Here is a 22,809-nt window from a genome sequence, read left to right as displayed (position 1 = left end):
TTGCCCCCAATTTTTTTTTTTTCGGGGACAGTCAAAATTACGGAAAAATAATCTGTCGAGATAACCTTACAACAAACAAAAAATTATAAAAAAAATTTTGGGGAAAAAAAAAAAAAAAAAATCGAAAAAAAAAAAATTCTTACCCAAAAAAGCATTTTTTGGGAAAAAAAAAAATTATTAAAAAAAAAAATACTCAAAAAGCATTTTTTGGGGAAAAAAAAAATGTGGAAAAAATAATTTCTAGGGAAAAAAAAAAATTAATGAAAAAAAAATATTGAAAAAATAAAATGACCCTCGATAATGGTGTAATGTGTGTAATTGGTGACATACATTCCTCAAGAGGGCGACATGCATTGATTAAAAATATATTCATTTCACCAGCCGGTAAAATATAACACTGAAAAGTGACCGGCCGGGAAAATATAACAATTTGGATCCTCGCAATTGATATCACGTGACGAGCTCTGGACCAATCACATCTCGGCATCTGTCTAAGCTATCTAATATAACATGATAATATGATTTTACTTCTTAATAAATATAATGTATAATATAAAGTATAAAAAGTATAAATTAACCGTGCTTAGTCCGAAATAGATTTAGTCGTTATTTCTCATCAATAAACTTCAAAACCAAATTTAAACCATCAAATTGCAAAAGCCTTGGCTTTTGTATAAATGGACAGAGCACAATCCAAAAATAAATTTAAGCATTTTTGAGACATAGACTCATCCAAAATTCACCAAAGACAGCCACCGCTGTGTCACTGTGAATTCCGTGCGCTCATCCGCAGAGATCCGCTGCTAAACATAGTTCAGAACAGAACAATAAAGAAAATCTCCGATTTTACGATTAAATATATACAACACTCGGAATGGAATATCAGTTGCACTAAATATTAACAAACTACATTGCATAAACAATTTTTCCATTCGATTTCATGCGATATATACTAAAAAATAATGAAAGTTTAACATCATTTTGTAAGCATGTCAATAATTCTCAATAATGGATTCAAATGTGAAGCGCTCGTATGCAAATCATTTATACGGTATAGATCGACTTTGCACTGTATTCTCTTTTATGAATGACGCGCTTGAAAATAGCAGTCGATGCCTCATTTACATTTATGTACAATACATGGAGTGATTAACAGTAATCTGTTCTATTGTCAAGCAGAATTACAAAGAAAATTAGAATTGTAATAAAGTCTTAGAGAAGACGAAAATTTTAGGAATCCAAATCCTCAAGTAATTTTAAGAAACAAATTAATGTTCACGTCAGGCCTCTCGATACGTCATGGCCGCGCAGGGTCGTTACAATATATACAATTCAACCAGGTAATAATCACATAATGAAAGCAATAATTAAAAAAATGTGTGAAAATAGCCAATATTGTGAGGAATGCACCTACTATGTGGAACAAGCTCCCAACAAACCAAGAGAAAAACACAAGCAGAACAGCCTCATGAAGTCCTTGAAAACAAATAAGTTTTCAAGGCCCTCGCGAAACCCTCAATGCCCGTGACCTCCCAAAGTCGGCCAGCAGCACAAGATAGGCGATCGCCATAATGTTTGAGTACAAGTGGTCGGAGCAGAAAGTAACATTTTACGTGAGGTACGTAGATTTCTACTATAGGTACATATTATATAAAAGAGATAAGAAGGTTTTGTGAGAGATTACTTTGTGGCACAATATTATAACTTTAAGAATAATTATATCTATTATGATTAACCAGTACAGGCGTGACAACATGAGTGTAATGGCATCTCGCCCCTTTGCAAGTGCTACAAGTCTTGCAGCACTGTTCTGCACTATTTGCAGTTTTCTAATATTTTTCTAAGCCAAGCCCAAAAGGAGAGAATTGCATAAATCGATCCTAGAAGAATCAAATTAGACTAGGCCAAAGTATACATTTTTGTTACGCGTGGGTAGAACAGGTATATCACTGTGAAAAGGTTGGGCAATATTTTCCACATGTTGTGCCAATAGTCAACCCAACCATCTATTGGGCAATATTTTGTAATTGTTTCGTATTTCGCCCAACAGCTGGTCAAGATTTTCCCAACAAGTGGGCTACCGTAGTCGGGCAGTTGAGGGGTCATTCCTTTGCCCAAATTTCGGTCCATATACGAAACAATTATGCACGTGTGAAGTAGGGTACTTAAGTTTACCAATACTACTGGGCAAAATGTTGCCCAATAGATGGTTGGGCTGACCATTGGCACAACGTTGGGCAAAGTGTTCGAAAAATATTGCCCAACCTTTTCACAGTGAACGAGTGCACCAGTCAACATCAAATAATAACCTCTCCCCTAATGACATCTCTTCTCAATTATTTTCTTGAATGTTCAAGACATCAAGGCGATATTGATCAGTGAGGATGACGGAGTCTTCCTCTGTTGGTGGATGAAAGATGAACTTTCTTTTCTGAAGTCTGTCTTTGATGCCTGGTCCCAGCCTCAACTCAGGTAACTCTAGACGATACACGACTCTGGAGGAGGGGGAGGAGGAAGAAGAAGATGAAGAAGGAGGAGGAGGAGGAACAAGAACAAGAACAAGAACAAGAACAAGAACAAGAAGGAGAAGAAGAGGGGGAGGAGGAAGTAGAGGAGGAGGAAAAAAAGCAAGAAGAAGAAGAAGGAGAGGTAGAAGGGGACGAGAAAAAAAAGAATTATTAGAACAAAATCCTTCCAGACATTTTAAGTGATAAATTGATTAAAGGGCAATCAACCCTAAAGCAGAAAAGCAAGAAAAATAGAATGGCGAAAGTTTTTTAATAAATCGGATCATTAATTTTAAAAAAAGTTATGAACGTTTAAAATTTGGCGAGTAGTGGACTGTGACGTAGCTGTGTACACAAATAATAAATTGCTATTTTCTCCTAAGTGCCTTTTCCCTTAGGGCACTACTCAATATATATCATGGATAGCGTATCAGTATACGTCCTCTTAAGATATTAGACCCTCCTGAGTCATATATTTTTTAGAGAAAAATTAATTTTAATCATTTTTTTTTTGTGCTGTACCAAATGGGAAAGTTGTCCGGCACTTCGTCACAGTGACACTGCCGCTTCAGCCAATTTGAAGGGCCCACACGTATGGTGATGACAACTTTCACAAATAATCATCTTTTTAAATTATCATTTGCTGTCTGATTTCGTTAAAACTTTCACACATCTGCTTTTCTGATTTTTCTGCTTTCTTTAGTAGCAGTTTACTATTAAGCCTGGATTGTGGCCTAGCAGGGACATCGTCGAGAACTATTCGCGATGTACATTCTTGGCCACCATAGGATTTTCCTTTCAAGATATTAGGAACATGGTAAGAAAACAGATAAATTCAAGCGAACCTACCTTGGGTTATCATCTTGGATAAGAGTCTTGATATCCGAGAGATAGGCTTTAAACTTCTTACGGCATATCCTGGGCTTCCAGAAGCCCTAAATACACGGTGAAAAAATGTATAACAGGACTTTTTAAACAACGTCACATACTGAGAAAAATAAGGAGAGTTAGAGTTTTCGTAGATGGGCTGTTAAAACAAAATATATAGAAGGGAGTTCTTCGTTTAAAAAATGAATCACCGTTAGTTCGTATTTTGTGTGTAAATGACTGAAGTACTATACATTAAAATAATAATTTACACTTTCTACTGTATGATGATTAAAGAACTTACATCTGACATTTCTGGAAGCTGCTTGACCTCAAACGTTTTCACCGAGGTGATTTCATGCCTCCTGTCATCTCTCATACCGCATAACACCTCAGGGATGCCTGCTATGTAGGCCTGAGACCACCACTCCAACGTCTTGTATCTGTTGGAAGAAAAAAAAATACCGTCGAATTGGTAGAGAAAGAAAAGCCAAGGGTCCCGTAACACAAAGGTTTGCGATTGATGACAAATTTGAAAAAGCGGTTGTAATTGGTTGATAGTCAGCCTTGTTAACACTATGTGCACGCAATGATGATCTTGATTGGCCATTATCATTATACAATTGATTGACGGAAACTCACTTTTTGAAGTTGGTAAAAGGTTTGCCAACAAGATGAGCCCTCCTAGCTCTGATGCATACATAGTTTCCTGGTGGTGTCTGATTTGAGTCTATACGTTCTGCCTGAACGTCGGTACTGAGAATAAAACTGTGATCGCCAAACTGTCTCTTCATCACGACTACGTACTTTGCATTAGCGTTTACCGGTTCGTCAGCGTTAGGCACTCCTCCCTCATCAGCTGATGAACGAAAATGGAAATATTAGGGGGGTGTTCAATAAATTCATAGTCCAACTATGAAGGAGCAGATTTTCGGCGACGTATTTATGTCTTATGAATATTATCTTTCCAATTACAGGGGATAAGATTTAAGTTCAGAGGCACTACACCTAGGTATTATAGAGCAGCCCCTCAAATATGAGTACCTCAGAATTTAAAAAAAAATGATTAAGTCAGTGGATGTGCAGTGTGCAATCATCAGTTTCATGGTGCTCCACAAGAAGGAGCTGAAGAATATTCATGAGATGCTCAGGCTGGTGGCAACATTAAGGGGAAAATTATACATAATATTGTCTGTGTGGTATGGGTCATTGAATCCGAGTGCCAGGGGCAACTGACATTCCCCTCTCACCCCTCACCCCCACTTCCATGATGATTTCAGACCGTACCATTTCATTAAATTAATAAACACTTTAAGTCACTGTACTTATAGCACTATGTCCACTACCTTACTATAATTGCCAATTTTCTCTCCCTTTTTTCTTTCTCTCAATCATTCTCTTTTACCTCCTTTCTGTATTCTATTACAATTTAAATCAGGATTTGATTAAAAAAAAGGACGTAGCCTGAATAATCTATTCCTAAAAGGGCAGTCTTTCCTATGGCACTATGGGTTACCTGAGGCAGTCTATGGTCTGTTCTATTCCTCTTAAGTTCTTTTCCTCTGTTTATCAATTTCTGACAATTGCCACCGCAAATGGAACTTGTTACTTCTTAGTCTGCTTCAGACATAAATACATGAACTATAAAGAGCAAAATTGATCGAGAGCAATAATTATTGGCTTACTGCTTGTGATACTCGTTGCGAACTTCCTCCGAGCGTATTTCATCTCACTTAGCTCGTTTCGTGCTGGCGTCGTTGCCCTCGACCCTGTCGACGTTCTTCTGCTATAAGATTGTCCCGAGGTTCGTGTTCTATTCGATTCCCTCGCTGACCGCGGTGCTCTTGATGTAGCTACGGGACGTCCTCCGCCGAACCGAGGACGTTGATTAAAGTGACTCGGGAACATTGTTGGAGGTCGATGAAAAAACTGTGTAATGTTTGTATGAAATGTTACCTATTATATTCATTCTACTGTACTAACCAAAGACGTTTAAATATGACCCTCTAACATGCTACAAATCCTAAAAAAAAATTCTCAAACCACAAAGATATTTATGGTTTTCTTTGAAGGTGTCACCGTGCAACACCCTCTAACAGTGAATTCTCCCAACCATTTTTGAATTTTCACAACCGTTATTCCATGAAAATAAGACATAAAACAGGCTTTTAAAAACCTTTCAACACTCAAATGTCTGGAATGGTATATAGAGCCAATTCATTGCTTTGCGAAGATTTACATTCAGCTAAAATGTAATTAAATTGTAATAATATAGTTGGGAGAATTAAGGAAGCGTTCAGATCAGTTTTTCCCAATTTGTATCATTAATAATGGTCGTTTTCACTCAAACTCCAAGATTATCGTAATTGTACACCTATGATTGAAGTTACTAAGCACCATTCTCTCTCATCTAAACAATGTTACCAAGTCCATTTTAAATGCTTAAAATTTGAATATGGCACAAAACGTTAGTAATAATAACGGAAGATGAATACAATAATCGCCTATTTCAATTTTTTTCTAGGAATCCTAAAAACAGTGGCAGATTTAAGGGCACAACCGTTCCATGCTCTCCCTCCCCCTTCCTTGCATTTAAACCTAACACTGCCTATTTGTATCTCTTATAAGTACAAAACATACAAAGCGGCTGCATAGATCACTAATATCCTATCATTATGTTGATGATGTTATAATAATAATCGCTTATTTGTATATGTTTTATGTACTAATCTTAAGGAAATCATGCAAAACCAATTATTTCTCTCAATTCTTCGAATGGTTAGCATTATTTTTAGAAGTAACCCTCCCCCCCCCCCCCCCAAAAAAAAAGGGGGGTTGACATACTTGTTGTGGTGCGGGCGCTGGTGCTGGTGCTGGGGGTGGGGCTGGTCGGGGTGCTGGTGCTGCAAGAGGAGCTACTTGCCTCCTTGGTTGGCTTTTGCGAAGGCTTGATTCGATGTAGTAAGTTCCATTACAGCGTCTAACAAGGATCTCTAAACGATCGATGCATTCACATGCCCGAAGGAGAAGACTGAACACGTCTGCACTCCCGACGAAGTCGACGTTAAGTCTAGAGTAAACAAAAAGAGAGAGTAAGAAGACTGTCCAAATGAATAGAATGGAACATTGAAAAAGAGATTTAAAAAACAAGTTCAAGGTTGCTAGTACTTGATAGCAAATTACTCTGAAAGAAAGCAAACGAATTATTGTGGCAGATTGGTGAAAGTATGAACGAAATTGAACAAACAATAAGAAAATTATCAACTTTAGAGAATTTGTAATCACTACATAATTTACTGTTCATAGATGATTTCAAAAATAATTAGCAATTTTCTAGGTGTAAAGTTTTTTTGACTCACACTGTATACGAAAGGGAATTAGTATTTGGCGCAATCGGCAGCTAGTGTAACAGTGCCGCAGTGACGAACACCTCCCCCATCCCATTTGTTCCATCGCCAACATTTACTAAAATGTTATTTTTTCGACACTAATTACCCAGGATGGTCTTCACATAGATATACTAACGTAAAAACAGATGCGTATGTCTAAATTGAAAGGTTAACAAGGCAGTCATCTTAACACAGTAATCGGTTTTTACTTTGACACGTGCTCCTTTTCTTTTGTAATAAATGTAATTTTCCGTTAAAATATGTGCCCCTTTTTTCCTTTCACCATAAAATGTGCTCATAATTTAAAGCAACTAAGAGTAGTTTTTTCATTAATTTTACCCAAAACTCGCTTGCTACGCTCGCTCGCATTTAACATTAACGTAATCTTGTTTCTTATCTAATATCTTTTCCGTGTTTCATGTTTATTTTGTCTTTAAAACCCCGTTAGATTAGGGTTTTTCCTCTTTATAAGATTTAGTTTTTCGCACTGCGACCAATAAAATCTTAAATATATTCAGACCATCACATCCAGCTGCAAAGTACGATGCTAACGCAGTATCCTGTGGACCATGTAAGGAGAGAAACTAACATTAAAATCATCCCTGGTAATGTAATCACAACGAAGGGTGTATATAAAATGTCCAAAAATGGCATAGTTTTACTTTGAGATTTCCCTTTGTACGTGCCCCTTTTCCCAGAAAGTGCCCATTTTGTTGGTGCCCCCCCCTACTTTACGAGACGCTCTACCGCCCCTGGATAATGTTGATTGGGATATTAACTTATCAGCTAATTACTCAAAGTGTGAAGAACAGTAATATAAGCAATCAAGTAATTTGTTTTAGTGGGTAGATGCAACGTACGCTAGCCTCATAAATAATCAACTAATAAAAAAACAGTACGCCTTAGCTAAAACGTAGTTTGTAGGCCCACATCTAGACCGTTATCGTCAATATCTGGATTCCCCCCCCCCCCGATTCCCCCCTCTTAAAAGCAATTGTCCATTATGCCACTTAGTGGTGATGCGGATTTTTTCTGCCCCCCCCCCCCCCCTCATTACGCCACTGAAATCCAACAAATTACGAAGACATTGCAGAAGACAGTGTCGTCATGATCGCGAGAACGGTAGTGAAGAATGTGTACGAAACATACACTGTAAATGTACACCAAGCCATTCAACATTTAAAACATGTAATGGTTGCCTGAATTAATAAATTTTATTAGTGAAAGACATTAATTAATGATTTCTTTCGCCTTGACCTAGCATCCGATATTTGGCAATTTTCACAAAACCACTCCACAGACTAAGATCATTGAGACAACCATCACCCACATAACTATGACAACAATACTCAACGCAACAGAGCATTTTAATTAATACAGTGATGATAAAACACCACGCATGGATGCTTAATTTCTGCAACGTGTGACGAGTGATTACTCAGTTATTGTGATGGGTTTTACCCGCCATCATTGGTAAACATGAAATGCAATATTTTTTTAATGACGTAAGGTACTTTTTCACTAACGATATAATTCATAACAATAACAAGCGGAGCCAACTTAGGGTGGAGCCCTATCTCTGCTTCAGTAGCAAGTGCGATATATATATAATATGATTATATAAAACTTATTTCTTATTGAACACCTGATGAGAAATGTATGGAGCAAAAAGGAAATAGACTAGATAATAAATTTCTTGTATCTCCCTTTTTATCCTCTCCAATTTGTTTCTCCCTATCTATCTCTTTTTCCAACTATAACCTTAAGTGGAACCATTTTTTTCTAACTGCACGTCATCCTCATCTCGCTTCCTTTTTCATTCTTTCCTTCTCCCTCTCTGTCTTTCTGTCTTTCTGTCTTTCTTTCGTCACACTTTCTTGTATATTTGTTAGTAAGTTATTTAAAGGAGAGCTAAACTAACCCCCAAAGAATAAGTGTAGGTATTCTGAAAAACGAGATAAATTTCTGCCTTTTGATGTACACCTGTTTGGATGTACACCTGTTTGGCATTCAGGTTTGACTAGGGCAGACAAGAAACTGATAGAGAGAATTCAGAAACGAGCGTGTCGCCTCATGCTTGGCCAAAGATACACGAGTTATGATGATGCCCTCAATGTTCTTGACCTTCCCACACTGGAGGAGAGGAGGGAAAGGTTAACAAAGAAATTTGCGAGTAACCTCACAAAGGGAACGTCCCCCTTCTATCACTGGCTCCCCCCTACGCGAGCTTCCCGCACTTCCCGCAACCTGCGCAACGCTAATGACTATTCCGAAATCAAATGCAAAAATGAGCGCTACAGAAAGAGCGCACTCCCCTTCATTGTGAGGTTACTCAATTCAAACTGGAATAATGTAAAGACAGATCGTTTGTTCATAAATGCTGAGCAGGGGCGTAAATCCCGGGGGGGATGGGGGTGCATCCCCCCCCCCCCCTGGCTTGAAGTAGGGGGATGGCCTGTACAAACATCCCCCCTGATATTACAACAAAAAGAGAGAAAAAAAAAGAAGAAGAAGAAGACCAAAAAAAAAATGTGATTTTTTTTCAATTTCAGCATAATGCATGAGAAATGAGTTATTTTTTTTATGTATGTATAACTGTATAGCCTACACGTATACAGTATGTCACTATCATTAAGAATAGTTGCGCGACGTGCGCGAACAAGCACTTCATAAACTTCAGAATAATAAGAATCCCACTTTTTTCCAAAAATGCATCGGGCCGCGCCCCGGCCGGCCGGTCACGCAGTCTTCTGCATATTGCACCGCATGCATGCTCCGCTCTCTCGCGCTAGCAATGCAGAACTTTATGAATGTACTATTTTTAATGACTTTGTAATACTATTGTATTTTGTGCAGTATCCTTGTGTTAATACTTATGTAAATTGCACTCAATTCAGCCGAAAGGCTGCCATGTACAATGTTTTTTTATACCACAATAAATAAAAAATCTTTACGAACGTGTAAAAGAGATAATATATAAATGAATATTTCTTGGCATGATGTAATGCCTTCTAGCATGATATGGGCGCAGCCATTTTCTTACAAATTTGACGTAGCCGGCGGAGTTGTACATGTATCATGCACCAATCAATAACAAAACCTTTTCTGTTTAATGAGAAAAAATCATATAGCCGAGAAGGTAAAAATTGAATTTGGTGAAAAATATATTATAGGGTAGCAATAGAAACTCATTGATTTAAAGCTACTAAAATATAACGGTTACGAAATCTATTTCATTTATGCGAAACTTCACCCCAGAACAGCACCAACCTATTTATGCAATTTGCGCTCTGGCAATTGGAGTACAAAAGATAATAGCAGGCGAATGAAATCCTTCAACACCACAAACACCTGGGAAGGAAGCATCCATACATATGAATATATTTAGTTGATAAACGACTCCGCATAGTAAGTCATACAATCAAGAAAATGGCGATGCCCATGTTTTGCTGAGAGACTGAACTTTATTCATGCTTATGCCCTTCTCATACATGGGGAATCTTGTAGATTGATGGGCAAGAATGCAATGTAAATCAACTGGTAATATCAACTGGTCTCAGATATCAACTGGTTTTTCAGCTGGTCCCAGTTGGCGGTGTTTCAATTTCCATATTAAAAACCAGTTAATATACTGGTTTCTACTGGTACCAGTTGAATCCAGTAATCTACTGCTCCCAGTTATATTGGTATTCTACTGGTCCGAGTTCAAACTGGTATTTCTACTGGTTTTAACTAGTATCGGTTAAGACCAGTTCACACCAGTAGATACCAGTTAGGACGGTTTGACGCCTACCCTCTGGACAACGACTCTCCGGATAACCGCCCTAGGATAACCACCCTCTAGGACAACTACCCCCTCGGGGCAACCACCCTCTAAGACGACTCCCCCCCCCCCCCCCGGGGACAATTACCCTCTAGGAGTATTACCCACAGCTAATTACCCCCTAAGACAACCACCCCTAGGACAACTATCCCCCGAGCAATTACCCCCAGGCAACTACCCCCTAGGACAACAACCCTCTAGGACAACTACCCCCGGTAGTTGCCCGGGGTAGTTGTCCTAGGGGGTGGTTGTCCTGTGGGGAAGTAGTCCTAGAGGGTGGTTGCCCTAGGGGGTAGTTTTCCTAGGGTTGTAATCCTAAGGGTGGTTATCCGGGGGGTGGTAGTTTAGGGGGTAGGTGTCCGGATACGACCATAAACATTCATGTTTCTAACTTACTTTCTAGTTCCTCCTCGTTCTGTTTCTAGAATCGTCCTCTCAGTCAACTCTTGCATGTTATCATGGATCCAATCTTGAACTGACGATAAGGATGCGTACCTAACTTTGCGTTGATTCTGAGCGATGTAATCGTCGATCCCGTCACGCAGGTCGAATTGTAGATGGTCATTGACGGTTTCCACGAGAAAGCGACGTTGACTGGAATCGTTCTGGTAATTGCCCCTCTCATCGATAGAGAAGGTCCCGAGAACCTCTATATCGGGGCTATTACTAGCCATTTCCCCCTTTTGATCTCTCACAGATTAATAGTTTCTCAGTAATTGCAAAATATCAACATAATCACTTTACAGATTTTAGACAGTCCGAGGTTAAAATATATTTGAACCACTTTCCCTCGCTCTTGATGTCTCAAACTCAGCTTCTCAGCAATCACAAAATATCAGCGCAGTCATTGCGTGAAATGACAAACCTTTTCGACAACAATATGACTCTCTAACCTATTGATGACATTACAGGGGAAGTCCCAATCAACGATATTATATTTATAGTCTACTCGCAAGTTCTTTCTTTATTTGTTTTTGTCATTTCACCTCTTGGACCACCTACATTTCTCCCATTAGATAGTTTATCACGTATGAGTTATACACAAAATGTGATTTAGTAATCAACTATTTGTGTTTATCATGAAATGATTTATTTTTGTTCTATATTGCAATGTAAGAAATGAATATTACACTGCTTGAAAAGACTAGTTGATGTTGACAACGCGATCGCAACTACTATTGTGTTATACGTCAATTTAAAATGTGTGTGCATAAATTACCTGGGAAATCCCCATGATACTATTTACGTATTGTGGCGGCCCCCGCCTTCAATCCCGACCTTTTCGTCAGGATTGATCCCATTTCCAGCTGGGGAATTTGATTCTTTACTTTACTTCATTTCTAACTCATCAACTCTGTCAGGATTTTTGTCAGATAAGATCTTATCAATAACACACTACTGTCGCGTTGTGTGCAAGGTAACAAAGTTCACAATATGTTTTCAATGGTCGTACATATATTATTATATGATTGAGATGATATTGAGTAGTCATGGAGGTATACCAGCCCCCCCCCCCCCTCTCTCTCTCTCTCTCTCTCTCTCTCTCTCTCTCTCTCTCTCCCTCCCAAAGCCCCAAGTCTGCAATACTGTATACATTCGTGAGACATTCGTGTACACATTAAACCCAAGCGGGGAGGGTCTTGTCAGTAATTTCTCTTGAAACCTTTGTTGCCCTCTTTCCTCTCACCCAGTAAGTCTACGAAAGTGTTTATAAATCTTGAGCTCTTCTCCCTATACGAGAAAGATTTACCCGTAAAAAATATGATAATTGGAGTATATGCAGGAAGGAAGAGCCCTAGATTCATTTTAAGATAAAATTACAATTGGAAACCGTATAAATTACAAATACACACTACTTCCGCGTTTCGTGCAAGGTAACAAAGTTCACAACACGTTTTCCATGGTTGTACATATTTATCGTACGAACAAGATAATATTGAGCAGTCATGGGAGTGGATTATGCAATGTTATTACTTATTGTCACAAAATACACTTATTTTGGCCGGATGGTTGATTATGAAGTAAATAATAGAAAGGATTAATATGTTTAGTGAGGTTTTGGAATCATGAGGTTTTGGTAATATGGTGGTGACTCAGTGTAATGAAATTATTGGAAATGTGCATATTAGTTGCCTTACGGCATGAATGTGATGGTATCTTTATTTTATCCCCCCCCCCCCCCCACCACCTACTTTGTAAGACGCTCCGCTGCCCCTGAGCACAATGATATGAAAGGTAACGATCTAGAAGGGGCATAACTCTGACAAGCAAGTAGTGCTGAAGGAGGAGAAAAGAAAGAAGAAGAAGTAAAAGAAGAAGAAGAAGAAGGAGAAAGGGGGAAATATATTACATTCTTAGGTGCCTGTTTGAATTCGCCACTGAAGTTCACGAGTTTAAACAAATGGGATCATAGTCCAATTCTCAACAATACATGGTTGGAAATTCCACCTTGACAAATACGTCCGATTATTATCATCATTATAAGTAAAGAAGGTTAGAGCATTTAGAGGAGGTATATATTCCCCACTCCTCTTGCGTAGCAAAGACTTACCACAATGTCACCCTATACAAAAACAAAAATCGAGCTACAGAATGGCTTATTTCGCTACTAGGAAATAAATGTGAAGTCTGAAAGGTTGTTCCGATCTTATATATTTGCTGATCATGGACAAAGTTTAGGCGGAGTAAACCCTCTCCGCAACCATCGCCCTTGGTACACACCCACACGGACAGAGACGAATGCGATAATAGAATGATAGGACAAGATTAAAAAAATAGTGCATCGAGTCATTCATCGTGTATTGCGCGACTCGATTAGGAAGGAAATAGACAAACTAGCTTGAAGAGATAATGTACTCGTACAGGGAGATATTGATTGGTTTCTACTTGTTCACCTGTGCTACACTTTCATGGGGTGACGGTGAGTTGTTAACTGCAATAAATTAACTTTAGTCGTATTATATTTTCTGAAAACAGTTGATCTGTATATACTAGAGTAGTAACTGTTGATACGGATGGGTAAATAGAGTTTGCAGGCACGATACTTAGTAAATACTGTGACTCATATAGAGTAGTTCATTTTTGTAGTTATTATGGTGCTAAGATCTATTATGTATTACTATAAATGTAAAAAAAATTCTTGATATTAATATGTGTCTAACTGAATATTTTCAGATTGTCAACCTCTTATTCCCTCCCCCTGTTGTCTTGTGCCTGTTGTGTGCTGTGCCTATTGTCGATGTGCTGTAGTCTTCTATTATTTCTCATATTTTCCCTTTTCTCCCGTCTTGTCTTTAGTCTCGTCTCTCGTTTTGTGTAGTTGTTGTTGTTGTTGCTGTTGTTGTTGTGTGTGTACACTTCTTGTTTTTTTTTATACCCCTTTTCCCTATTGTATTCTTAGGTAGTCACAAATATCTATTCATCATGTTTATCCGGCTCAGAGGGGACCCTAATAAGTACAAGCTCTGCTTTTACCAGGGTCTCCTCGTCTTTCTTTTAGTTAACTTTGTTTTTATCATTGCCAACTTTGTTTTTATCATTGCCATAATTTGTTATTTTTCATTGTAAATGTGTAATGATCTAATGTTATGCTCTATGTGTCTTTTGAATGAAAGACGAATACATATCATATCTTATCTTATCTTATACCTCCCTATCTCCCTTTCGCCCACCCCCTCTCCCTGTCAATTCAGAAGGGAACTTTCTCCACATCTCTGATGTTCATTACGACCCTTTCTACGGGGATGGGGTGTACCCGACCTCAAGCTCCTGTTCAGAGGCCATCGATCCCGCCCAGTACCCCTTGGGTAATCATCATTGTGACAGCCCATGGGCGCTGGTAGAGAGTGTGTTCCAGGCCATGGCTGATACCATGACAAGTGAAACGGACTTCATCGTTTGGACAGGGTAGGTGACTAATTACCAGCGGGGTGCCGGGTTGGAATGGGGTAGGATGGCATGGGGGACTTTTTCATACCCCCCCCCCCCCTCCCCACCCATCACATGGCTAAAGTAACGGGGGAAGGAGAGAGAAAAGGGATATGTGAGGGAATGAACAATGAACAGTTACACAAAAAAAACATCAAACGCAAGGTGTTATTTACTGAAGTACTACTGCGTCAGGGACTGGCGCTGTCTATGATGCAACACGTGACAGTGGTATGGGCGTCAAGCTACGCCTGGCTGGAATGCTCCCCAGGGAGTGGAGATTGTGCACACAGTGCGGACAAGCACTGAATCCAATGACCGGGGTAATAGTATATTTGTAAAGCGCTTAGAGCCATTTGTATTAAGCGCTAAATAAAAGCTAATTATTATTATTATTATGGCACAAAAAATAAAATTTCAAAATAAACAGTGTCAAAATTACTTCGATTGATTTGCATTTGAGGGTCACTTCACAGGCTTGATTAACGCAATCACAATGACGCCTTTGTGTACTACGGATATAAAGCCCGTTGTACACCCGAGGTGTCATTTGCCTGACCTATAATACGGCGTCCGTAACTGGTGCGACCTTTAATGGGCTAGGTATAGGGTGATGTCGTACAAAAAAGAGTGATTGCAAATTGAACAATAATCTCACACGAAGTATTAGCTCAGGTAAGTAATAACGCACACGAAATGACGCCTCGTGTGCAACGGGTAAATAAAAAACTTGAAAGATCTTGAAACATTGCAGTTCAATGTTTATACGTGGTGAAATCGGTTATACTGTCTATGGCAGTTCTCTTGCAAAGTCAATAGAGCATCAGGTACAGATCTGAAAAACTGGGTCAACTCAAATATTGAAATGGTGATGTATTTGTTTACCCAAACCCATGACAGTAGAGATATGTTTCTACTTCAAATCTCTCCATCCGTGGGAATAATGAGCTCCCCATAAAGTCAAATATTTCACTTCGAAAAACCATTGTTCCTTTCCAAAGCCCTCCATTGTCAAACGCCAACAAAAGGTTGCCTTAGATTTCACACTCCATCGTCTTTCTTTCCTTTACGGACTCATTCATAACCAAGACCCGTAACAAAGCTGGTAATTATCGCAGGTAACTGCATCAGAATGGGACAAAATACCTTCTTTCAGCACATTAGCGAATCTCACAGACCGTCAAACTTAACAACCCATCTCTTTCCTGTACTTAAAAATGTAAACTAGTTAAAGCTTTCAGAAACTTTCCTTGTTTTTTATGTCATAGGGTATTCATTGCGTAAAAATTGACCCTTTTATGCCCAAAACAGGATGTAATTTAGAAATCCTGAAAATGTCCATAGTCTACACCTTCTGTATTACACCAAGGGGCGGATCCAGCCGGCGACAGGGGAGGGGACCCAAAAGGGGGCTCAATTCGTGAGAAAGTATTTAGCGGCGAAAAAGCCGGCCGGTGAATAAGCAGGGGGGGGGGGGTAAGGAGCACCGGCCGATAATTCGCTCAGTAGGGGGGGGGCTTGAGGCCCAGGGGAGGGGGCCCGGGCCCCCGGCCCCCTCCCTGGATCCGCCACTGATTACACCAAGAGCCATTCAAGCCAACGTAGGCCTAGCTACATTAAAGCATTGTTCACGAAATGGCTCTGTGTGGACCCAGGTTCGAAACTAGTTCGGATGGTTAGCTTTTAATAAAGTCGGTTCCAGATGTAAAAACATCATATTTGATTGAAATGTGTTATAAAAACACAATTACATAACTACATATGTATATTGTATACGAGCGCTAAGATTTTCTTTCCAAATACCAATGTAAGTTAATATACATAGCCTTGTCCGTTACCTATTGATATGTATTACGTAACTACAACATGATTTTCATGAGATATACAATAGGGTAGTGACAGTGGCCTTAAATTAATTCTCAAGAGTCTGACCGCGTGTTCAGTTCATTGTCGGTTTCTTCTTCCATCCACCCTTCCACCCCCTTGTATTTTTAACATGTTTTATTTTCGCCATAATATACCAAGCAACACCCACATATTAGTTTTATGTTTCATATGATAATTACAAGCATAAATAGGATTTATAAAGCTCTTTAAACCCTATACACATCATGACCACGTCTTGGACAGAGCTCCCATGCATAACAAGGCGCGGAAGCATTTCACACCCACCGCACACTAAACATCCCAGACTATGATCCAATTTTGGAAGGATTTGCAATCGCATTTGAAATGAACATTCAAACTTCTAAATTCTTAATGATCGATGATTTGAATATGATTAATAAGATTACAATTTTCAATAGATTTCACGCATTCTTGGAGATGGAATAACTAAATCGGCTCAGAATCGTAGTGACGTCATACCAGTAGTGCGAAAGTCTACGATTTGAAGCCAAATCGGCTTTTATACTGATACTAGAATGCACAATGACTCCGGTTATCAGCATCCTTATCATTATTTAGATATACATCAGAAAGATAATGTTTTTTTGGATTCTTTATCTAATATAATTGTCATTTCCCCGACAATCGGATCGCAGGGAGACCTCATAGTGTGCGGTGGGCTTTGGGAATGTCTTCCTACCGGTTACCATATACAGCGCTGTTCAATGGTACTTATGCAATAATAATTCTGAAATTATTTTATTGCTTTGCAAAATATGGAGAAAATAACTTGAAGTACATACAAGTTATTTGAAATGATTTGAAATAAATAAAATTATTTATATATAAATTAAAAAAGCACCGTCTTGGATAAGCTGAGTTATTGGACAGGTATTCTTTTTCTATTTTCTGAATTCTCCTTAAATAAAAGATCCCCTGTATTTCTCAGTCTCCGTTTTCAGCACCTCTACCCCCAATTTGTAATTCCTTCTAATATCAATTATTTTTTACGACATGTAATATCGATGGCTATTTAATGATTCCTATGGTGCCTATCTTCCCACAGGGACACCCCGGGTGCCATAGACCTGAGTCATCTTAATACCACCAAAGTACTCTCCATGATCCAAAATGTAACTTCAGAGATGAGAGAACGGTTGCCTGCTGACATTCGTGTCTTCCCGGCTATTGGTAACCATGACAACTATCCTCGTCACATCCTCGATCCCGCGCCCAATGAATTCAGGGATAGCCTGGCCGAGGTTTGGGACCCGTGGCTTGCAAACTACCAAGATGCCAATGATACATTCAAATCAGGTTGGAAAAAAAAATTAAAAACGATTTTATATTGTCATGGCACAATAAGTGTCAGTTGGTTTCAGATCAAAGATTATGATCGTGATGATGATGATGATGATAACAATGATATGAATTCTGTGAGATTAATAGTAAGAATGATATTAATAACAGTAATGATAATAATGATCATAATAATAATAATAATGATCAATAATAACAATAATAATAATAACAATAATAATAATGGATTCTAGGACACCTACCCCCTGAAACACCACCCCTAGGATAACCACCCTCTAGGACGACTACCCCCTAGGACAACTACCACCGGAAAAACAACTACCCCCTTGGACAACTACCCCCGGACAAAATAATATCCTAGGGGTAGTTGTCTCGGGGGTAGTTGTCTGGGGGTAGTTGTCCAAGGGGGTAGTTATCTGGGGGAAGTTGTCCGGGGGTAGTTGTCCTAGGGGGTAGTTGACCTATAGGGGTAGTTGTTTGGGGGTAGTTGTCCTAGGGGGTAGTCGTCCTAGAGGGTGGTTATCCTAGGGGTGGTTATCCGAGGGCGGATGTCCAGGGGGTAGATGTCCGGATACGATAATAATGATAATAGTAGCTCACAAATTATTTTTCGACTTTACCAGGGCTCTGATATCAATAATATTCTGGCAACCGGTACCTCATGTTTGGGCGCAGACCACCGCATTTTCGGGCAGAGAGAGTTGGTCTAATTGTAGTCTAGATAATTATGTTAGTAGGATTTGTAGCGATATAGGCAATGATAAGTTGATTTTTAAAAAATCGATTGTTTCGCTATTCTCAAACATTAGAATCTGGAATATATTCCCAATATCAGCGACGTCAACACATTTGGCAATATTGCGAAGAAGCAACATACCATGTGCTCTTAAATGGACAAAAGCTATATAAAGCATGCTTTTTAAAATGATTAAGTCGAAGTTTAACTATAATGCTATATTCGCCTATCTAATGAATGGTAAATTTGTCGTTTTACACTCAACCAGGTGGTTACTATGTAACTCCAATAAACGGTAATCTATGGATGGTAGTACTGAATACTGCTATGTATTACTACAAGGACCCATTAACAGAAGGCATTGCTGATCCAGCAGGGCAGTTCGATTGGCTAGAAGACACTCTCGAAGCTGCACAGACCGCCGGTAAAAAGGTACAAACGCTTTGAAAATCTGAATCATTTACAATTCAGTTCAATTAATTATAATTCAAGCCAATGCGGGTTATCAAAATATTAGCAGTCTAGGGACTAAATATTGTACATTTTTACCCTTTTAAAATGCACATAAAATATAGGATAATCGAAATGCACAAGGTTACGTGCTGTTATAGGAATAGACCGAATTTTGAGAGCCGACCTTACCCAAATCAGAGGCTAACGAACGAAAGAGACAGAAAAATTCGGTCTATTATAGGAAGGGCAAGACATAATGTTTGTCATATGGACTAAGTCATATAATTTGCATTTTAGGATTGAAATTTATCCATAACGGGTGAATTAATCGTTCGTATCGACTATTACAAAGAACCATGCATTAAATTTGTAAACATTACGAGATGGATCGAAATTTAAATCAAAGGCATCGTTCAACAATATTAAATCTGAGATGCAGGGCCGTACGTGTTTCCAGTGTCTGTGATATGGTGTTATATTGAAACCGTAAAATATTGCGCTTTAAAATGATCATGAAGTGCCTCAAAACCATATTCCCCAATAAACTGTAGTGTTATAAAAACCGTTAGGAAAACGAAAAATGGAATTTCGATTTCCAATCATATCTTGATATAATCAGACGATCGCGGCTTGTAAAAGTCATGGGATTCCTGACTGACCTAAAGGTTTGATTACTGCATGATCTAAATCCATGATTTTCTTTCAATCCGAGACAATGTTGTTGCCGAGTCACTCAATGGTTTGCTTCTTTCCCAGACGTCACAAGTTATCTTTTCCCGCTCAATGCATCCTTGTTGTTTTTGTAGGTATTCATCAATGCTCACATCTTACCTGGTTCGTTGGAGGGAGAAACGAAGATCTCTTTTCAAACCAGCTTTAACGTGAGGTATCTAGAAATCAATCGAAAGTACAGTAACGTGATTAAAGGACAATTCTTCGGCCATCATCATTACGATAGCTTCAGAATACTCTATGATGACACAGGTGAGCTCATTTTCTCTCTAAAGCCCCACTGCACCACGTATAGTTACTTGCGCCCTCTATATAGAAAACAATGCCTAATCGGTGCCTGTTGGTCCCCCATGATCCCCTTTTTCTTATGTTAATTGAGAGCTGATTTGATGAGATAACTACCGGTCAGTGACCTTGCAGGGAGGTCTAATTTCCCCCTGGCCAAACTAGGTTCATTAACTGATTGAAAAAGGGTAGTGTCACATGACCAGATAAATTAAATGTTAATAAATATTAAGGAATGTTTATCACAGGCAAAATATAGTACTTATAGAGATTAGTTTTCCAAGGAACAAGATTTCAAACTTTCCGCCAACTATCGTCAGCTTGTTCTCTGTTGAGAATGTTCTTGAAAATTCTCTGACAAGCAAAGGGGTTCTCAGTATTTTGACAGTCCTTCAGACGATCTGAAAAGGGGGTGTCTGCCGGACTGCCTTACCATGACAAAATGCTAGTTTGGCATATTTATTTTTCTAAATGTGTGGGGCAACGACCCTCTCGTCCCCGCCCCCCCCCCCCCCCCCCCTCCTGGATACGCTTATCTAAAAGTGGCGTCAACAAGACACTTACTGCTCAGTTGATACGTATACATGATGACGCATTTATCATAATTGGGTCATCTGCTTGTCAATATGAAGCAAGAAAAGGAACCGATGTTGTAACTTTAAACGAACTTTAAGATACCAAAAATCGCGCCGTTTTACTGTTTTACTTTTCTTTTTTCTTCTTCTTCTTTCCCCCCATTTTTTTTCTTACTTGGCATGCCAAGGGGGGGGGGGGTTAAACCGCCGAACCGCCTAGATCCGCCCCTGGATACATCTCTCTTGTTTTGTTTGTATATCTTTACACCAGGTTTGCCTATCAACGCTCTATACGTCCAGCCCTCCGTAACACCTCGTCAAACACCGGCTCCTCGGAATCCTAGCTTCCGTATGGTGACCTACGACCGCGATACAGGCGACATCATTGACATCCATCAATACTACCTCGACATCAGCATGGACAAACCGACCTGGGAACTAGAGTACCGCGCCACCGAGGCTTACAACATCGCCGATCTTAGCCCCGTATCCCTTGACCAACTCGTCGACAAGTTTTCGAGTGAGGAGTCGAGTCCGGATGCCTTTGAGCGGTATTACTTGTACAACACAGTAATGGCTTCTGCGGGCGAGTGCGACGAGGACTGTAGGAAGTTACACATTTGCGCCATCACTAAACTGGATATTCCTGAATATGAAGATTGTATAGCTGGAAGTGGAAACGTTGTCAGAGGAAGCCTTCGTACTGTCATTTTGTTGTTTATTGTCCGACTGTGGCAATCGTTGATGTCATGATCTCAAGCAACTATTTATGTGGTTTTGATACTCAGCCTAAACGAATTAGTGGAAAGTAATCAAAATTATTTGTTTTATAAAAAAAAATTAGAGTTCCCTATAAACATCTATATGCCTGGCTATGTATCCCAATCACTTCATTCTCTGAACTATTCTGATTTTAAACTTTTTATTGATATTATATTTCATTGGGTCTCTTTTATTCATTTATTTATTGCGTTTTATTTAAACAGGGTAGCCCGTCATTGTAATCAAAGTACTGTTTTCCGGTCCCCCCCCCCCTCAAGTTTTTTTTAATTAAAAAAAAAAAATTGTGGAAATGGGCGATCAAAAAAGGTGACCTTACCCCCCCCCCCCCCCCCCCCCCTGAACGAAATATCGACCCACCTCCCCCCCCCCCCCCCCCCCCCCCGCTTATTCAGCGGCTGTCTGAGTCATTAAAATTTTTGGGACAAAAAAAATAAAAGATATGTCCTCAGTCTTACCCCCCCCCCCCCCCCCTCCCCTTCGAAAAAAATCTGATAAAACATCGATAATTCTCGGTTTCGTTTTTTCTGGGACGCACTGTATATTTTTAAACCGGTATGATACTTTTGGTAATTCTAAATGAATACAGTTATTACAGTAGTAAAGTGGAAACTGTATTTGCTATTCAAATAATTATAATGGGACGCATGATCAGATTGGAGAAGATATTAGGCACAAATCGGCACGTTATTATACTTTCAAAATATTATTGAGAGGCCAAACATTGGTTCGTCATACACGCCCTGTCTGTTTGGATCGGCTTCTGTATACCAGAGAGAGAGAGAAAGAGGGAGAGAGAGAGAGAGAGAGAGAGAGAGAGAGAGGGGGGGAGAGAGGGGGAGAGAGAGAGAGAGAGAGAGACAAATAGGGCAGAGAAAAAGACAGAGACAGAAAGACAGAGACCTAGAGATAAAGAGAGGCATATAGAGAGATAGACAGAGAGACAGATATGGCGAGACAAAGAAAAAGAAAGAAAGGGAAGGGAAAAAGACAGAGAGAGAGAGAGAGAGAGAGAGAGATACTTTTTATACATGACACAAGTCGAGCCCAAAACTATAGATTATCAAACGTTTTGTACTACCATTACTCAGGTTCACAGGATATAATACACAGTCATGTTACCATAACTGTGTGCAACATATTATCGTCAATGTATTTATTCAAGCATAACAGATTCCGATTTCCTTTGTGTCTTCTGATTTCTATATTTAAATTGTTGTTATCTGGAAAACCCCAGCTCTCCCTCTATCTCTCTGTCTCCTCACACTCTTTTCCTCCCTCCTTCTGCCTCTCTCTCTCTCTATTTTTGTCTTTGTGTCTCACCCCAAGCTCTCCCTCCATCTCCCTGTCCCCTCATAATTTTCCTCCCTTTTCTTTGCCTCCCCCCTTCTCTCTCTCTCTCTCTGTTCCTCTCATCTCTGCAGTTCTCAAACAATGTATCTCCTACCTGTGTTCTCATCTTATTCCCATTTTTTTTTTAATCCAAGAATCTTCATTCTATACTAAGACTGCTCTGGCAACACTGTAT

General features: G+C 39.3%; 2 protein-coding genes across 2 annotated transcripts; one reads left to right on the top strand and one right to left on the bottom strand.

Annotated features, from left to right (window-relative positions):
* Positions 1-568: 568 nt before the first annotated feature.
* On the bottom strand, positions 569-11,443 carry LOC581740. The gene is made up of 7 exons (XM_011674108.2): positions 10,983-11,443; positions 6,219-6,444; positions 5,060-5,303; positions 4,017-4,233; positions 3,679-3,817; positions 3,357-3,442; positions 569-2,495 (listed from the first exon to the last, which is right to left on the bottom strand). Exons 1-7 carry the CDS (start codon positions 11,258-11,260, stop codon positions 2,333-2,335), a joined length of 1,353 nt encoding a protein of 450 aa, XP_011672410.2. The 5' UTR covers positions 11,261-11,443; the 3' UTR covers positions 569-2,332.
* A 1,691-nt stretch (positions 11,444-13,134) lies between these two features.
* LOC581686 (acid sphingomyelinase-like phosphodiesterase 3b) lies at positions 13,135-21,560 on the top strand. Its single transcript, XM_781673.4, has 6 exons — positions 13,135-13,506; positions 14,279-14,492; positions 17,467-17,717; positions 18,725-18,888; positions 19,716-19,893; positions 20,773-21,560. Exons 1-6 carry the CDS (start codon positions 13,437-13,439, stop codon positions 21,252-21,254), a joined length of 1,359 nt encoding a protein of 452 aa, XP_786766.1. The 5' UTR covers positions 13,135-13,436; the 3' UTR covers positions 21,255-21,560.
* Positions 21,561-22,809: the final 1,249 nt, after the last annotated feature.

Source organism: Strongylocentrotus purpuratus, unplaced genomic scaffold (assembly GCF_000002235.5).
Source record: "Strongylocentrotus purpuratus isolate Spur 01 unplaced genomic scaffold, Spur_5.0 spur5_scaffold_9, whole genome shotgun sequence".
NCBI classification, from domain to species: Eukaryota; Metazoa; Echinodermata; class Echinoidea; order Camarodonta; family Strongylocentrotidae; genus Strongylocentrotus; species Strongylocentrotus purpuratus.
Note: the sequence above shows the minus strand (reverse complement) of the source record. Positions and strands in the feature narration are given on the sequence as shown.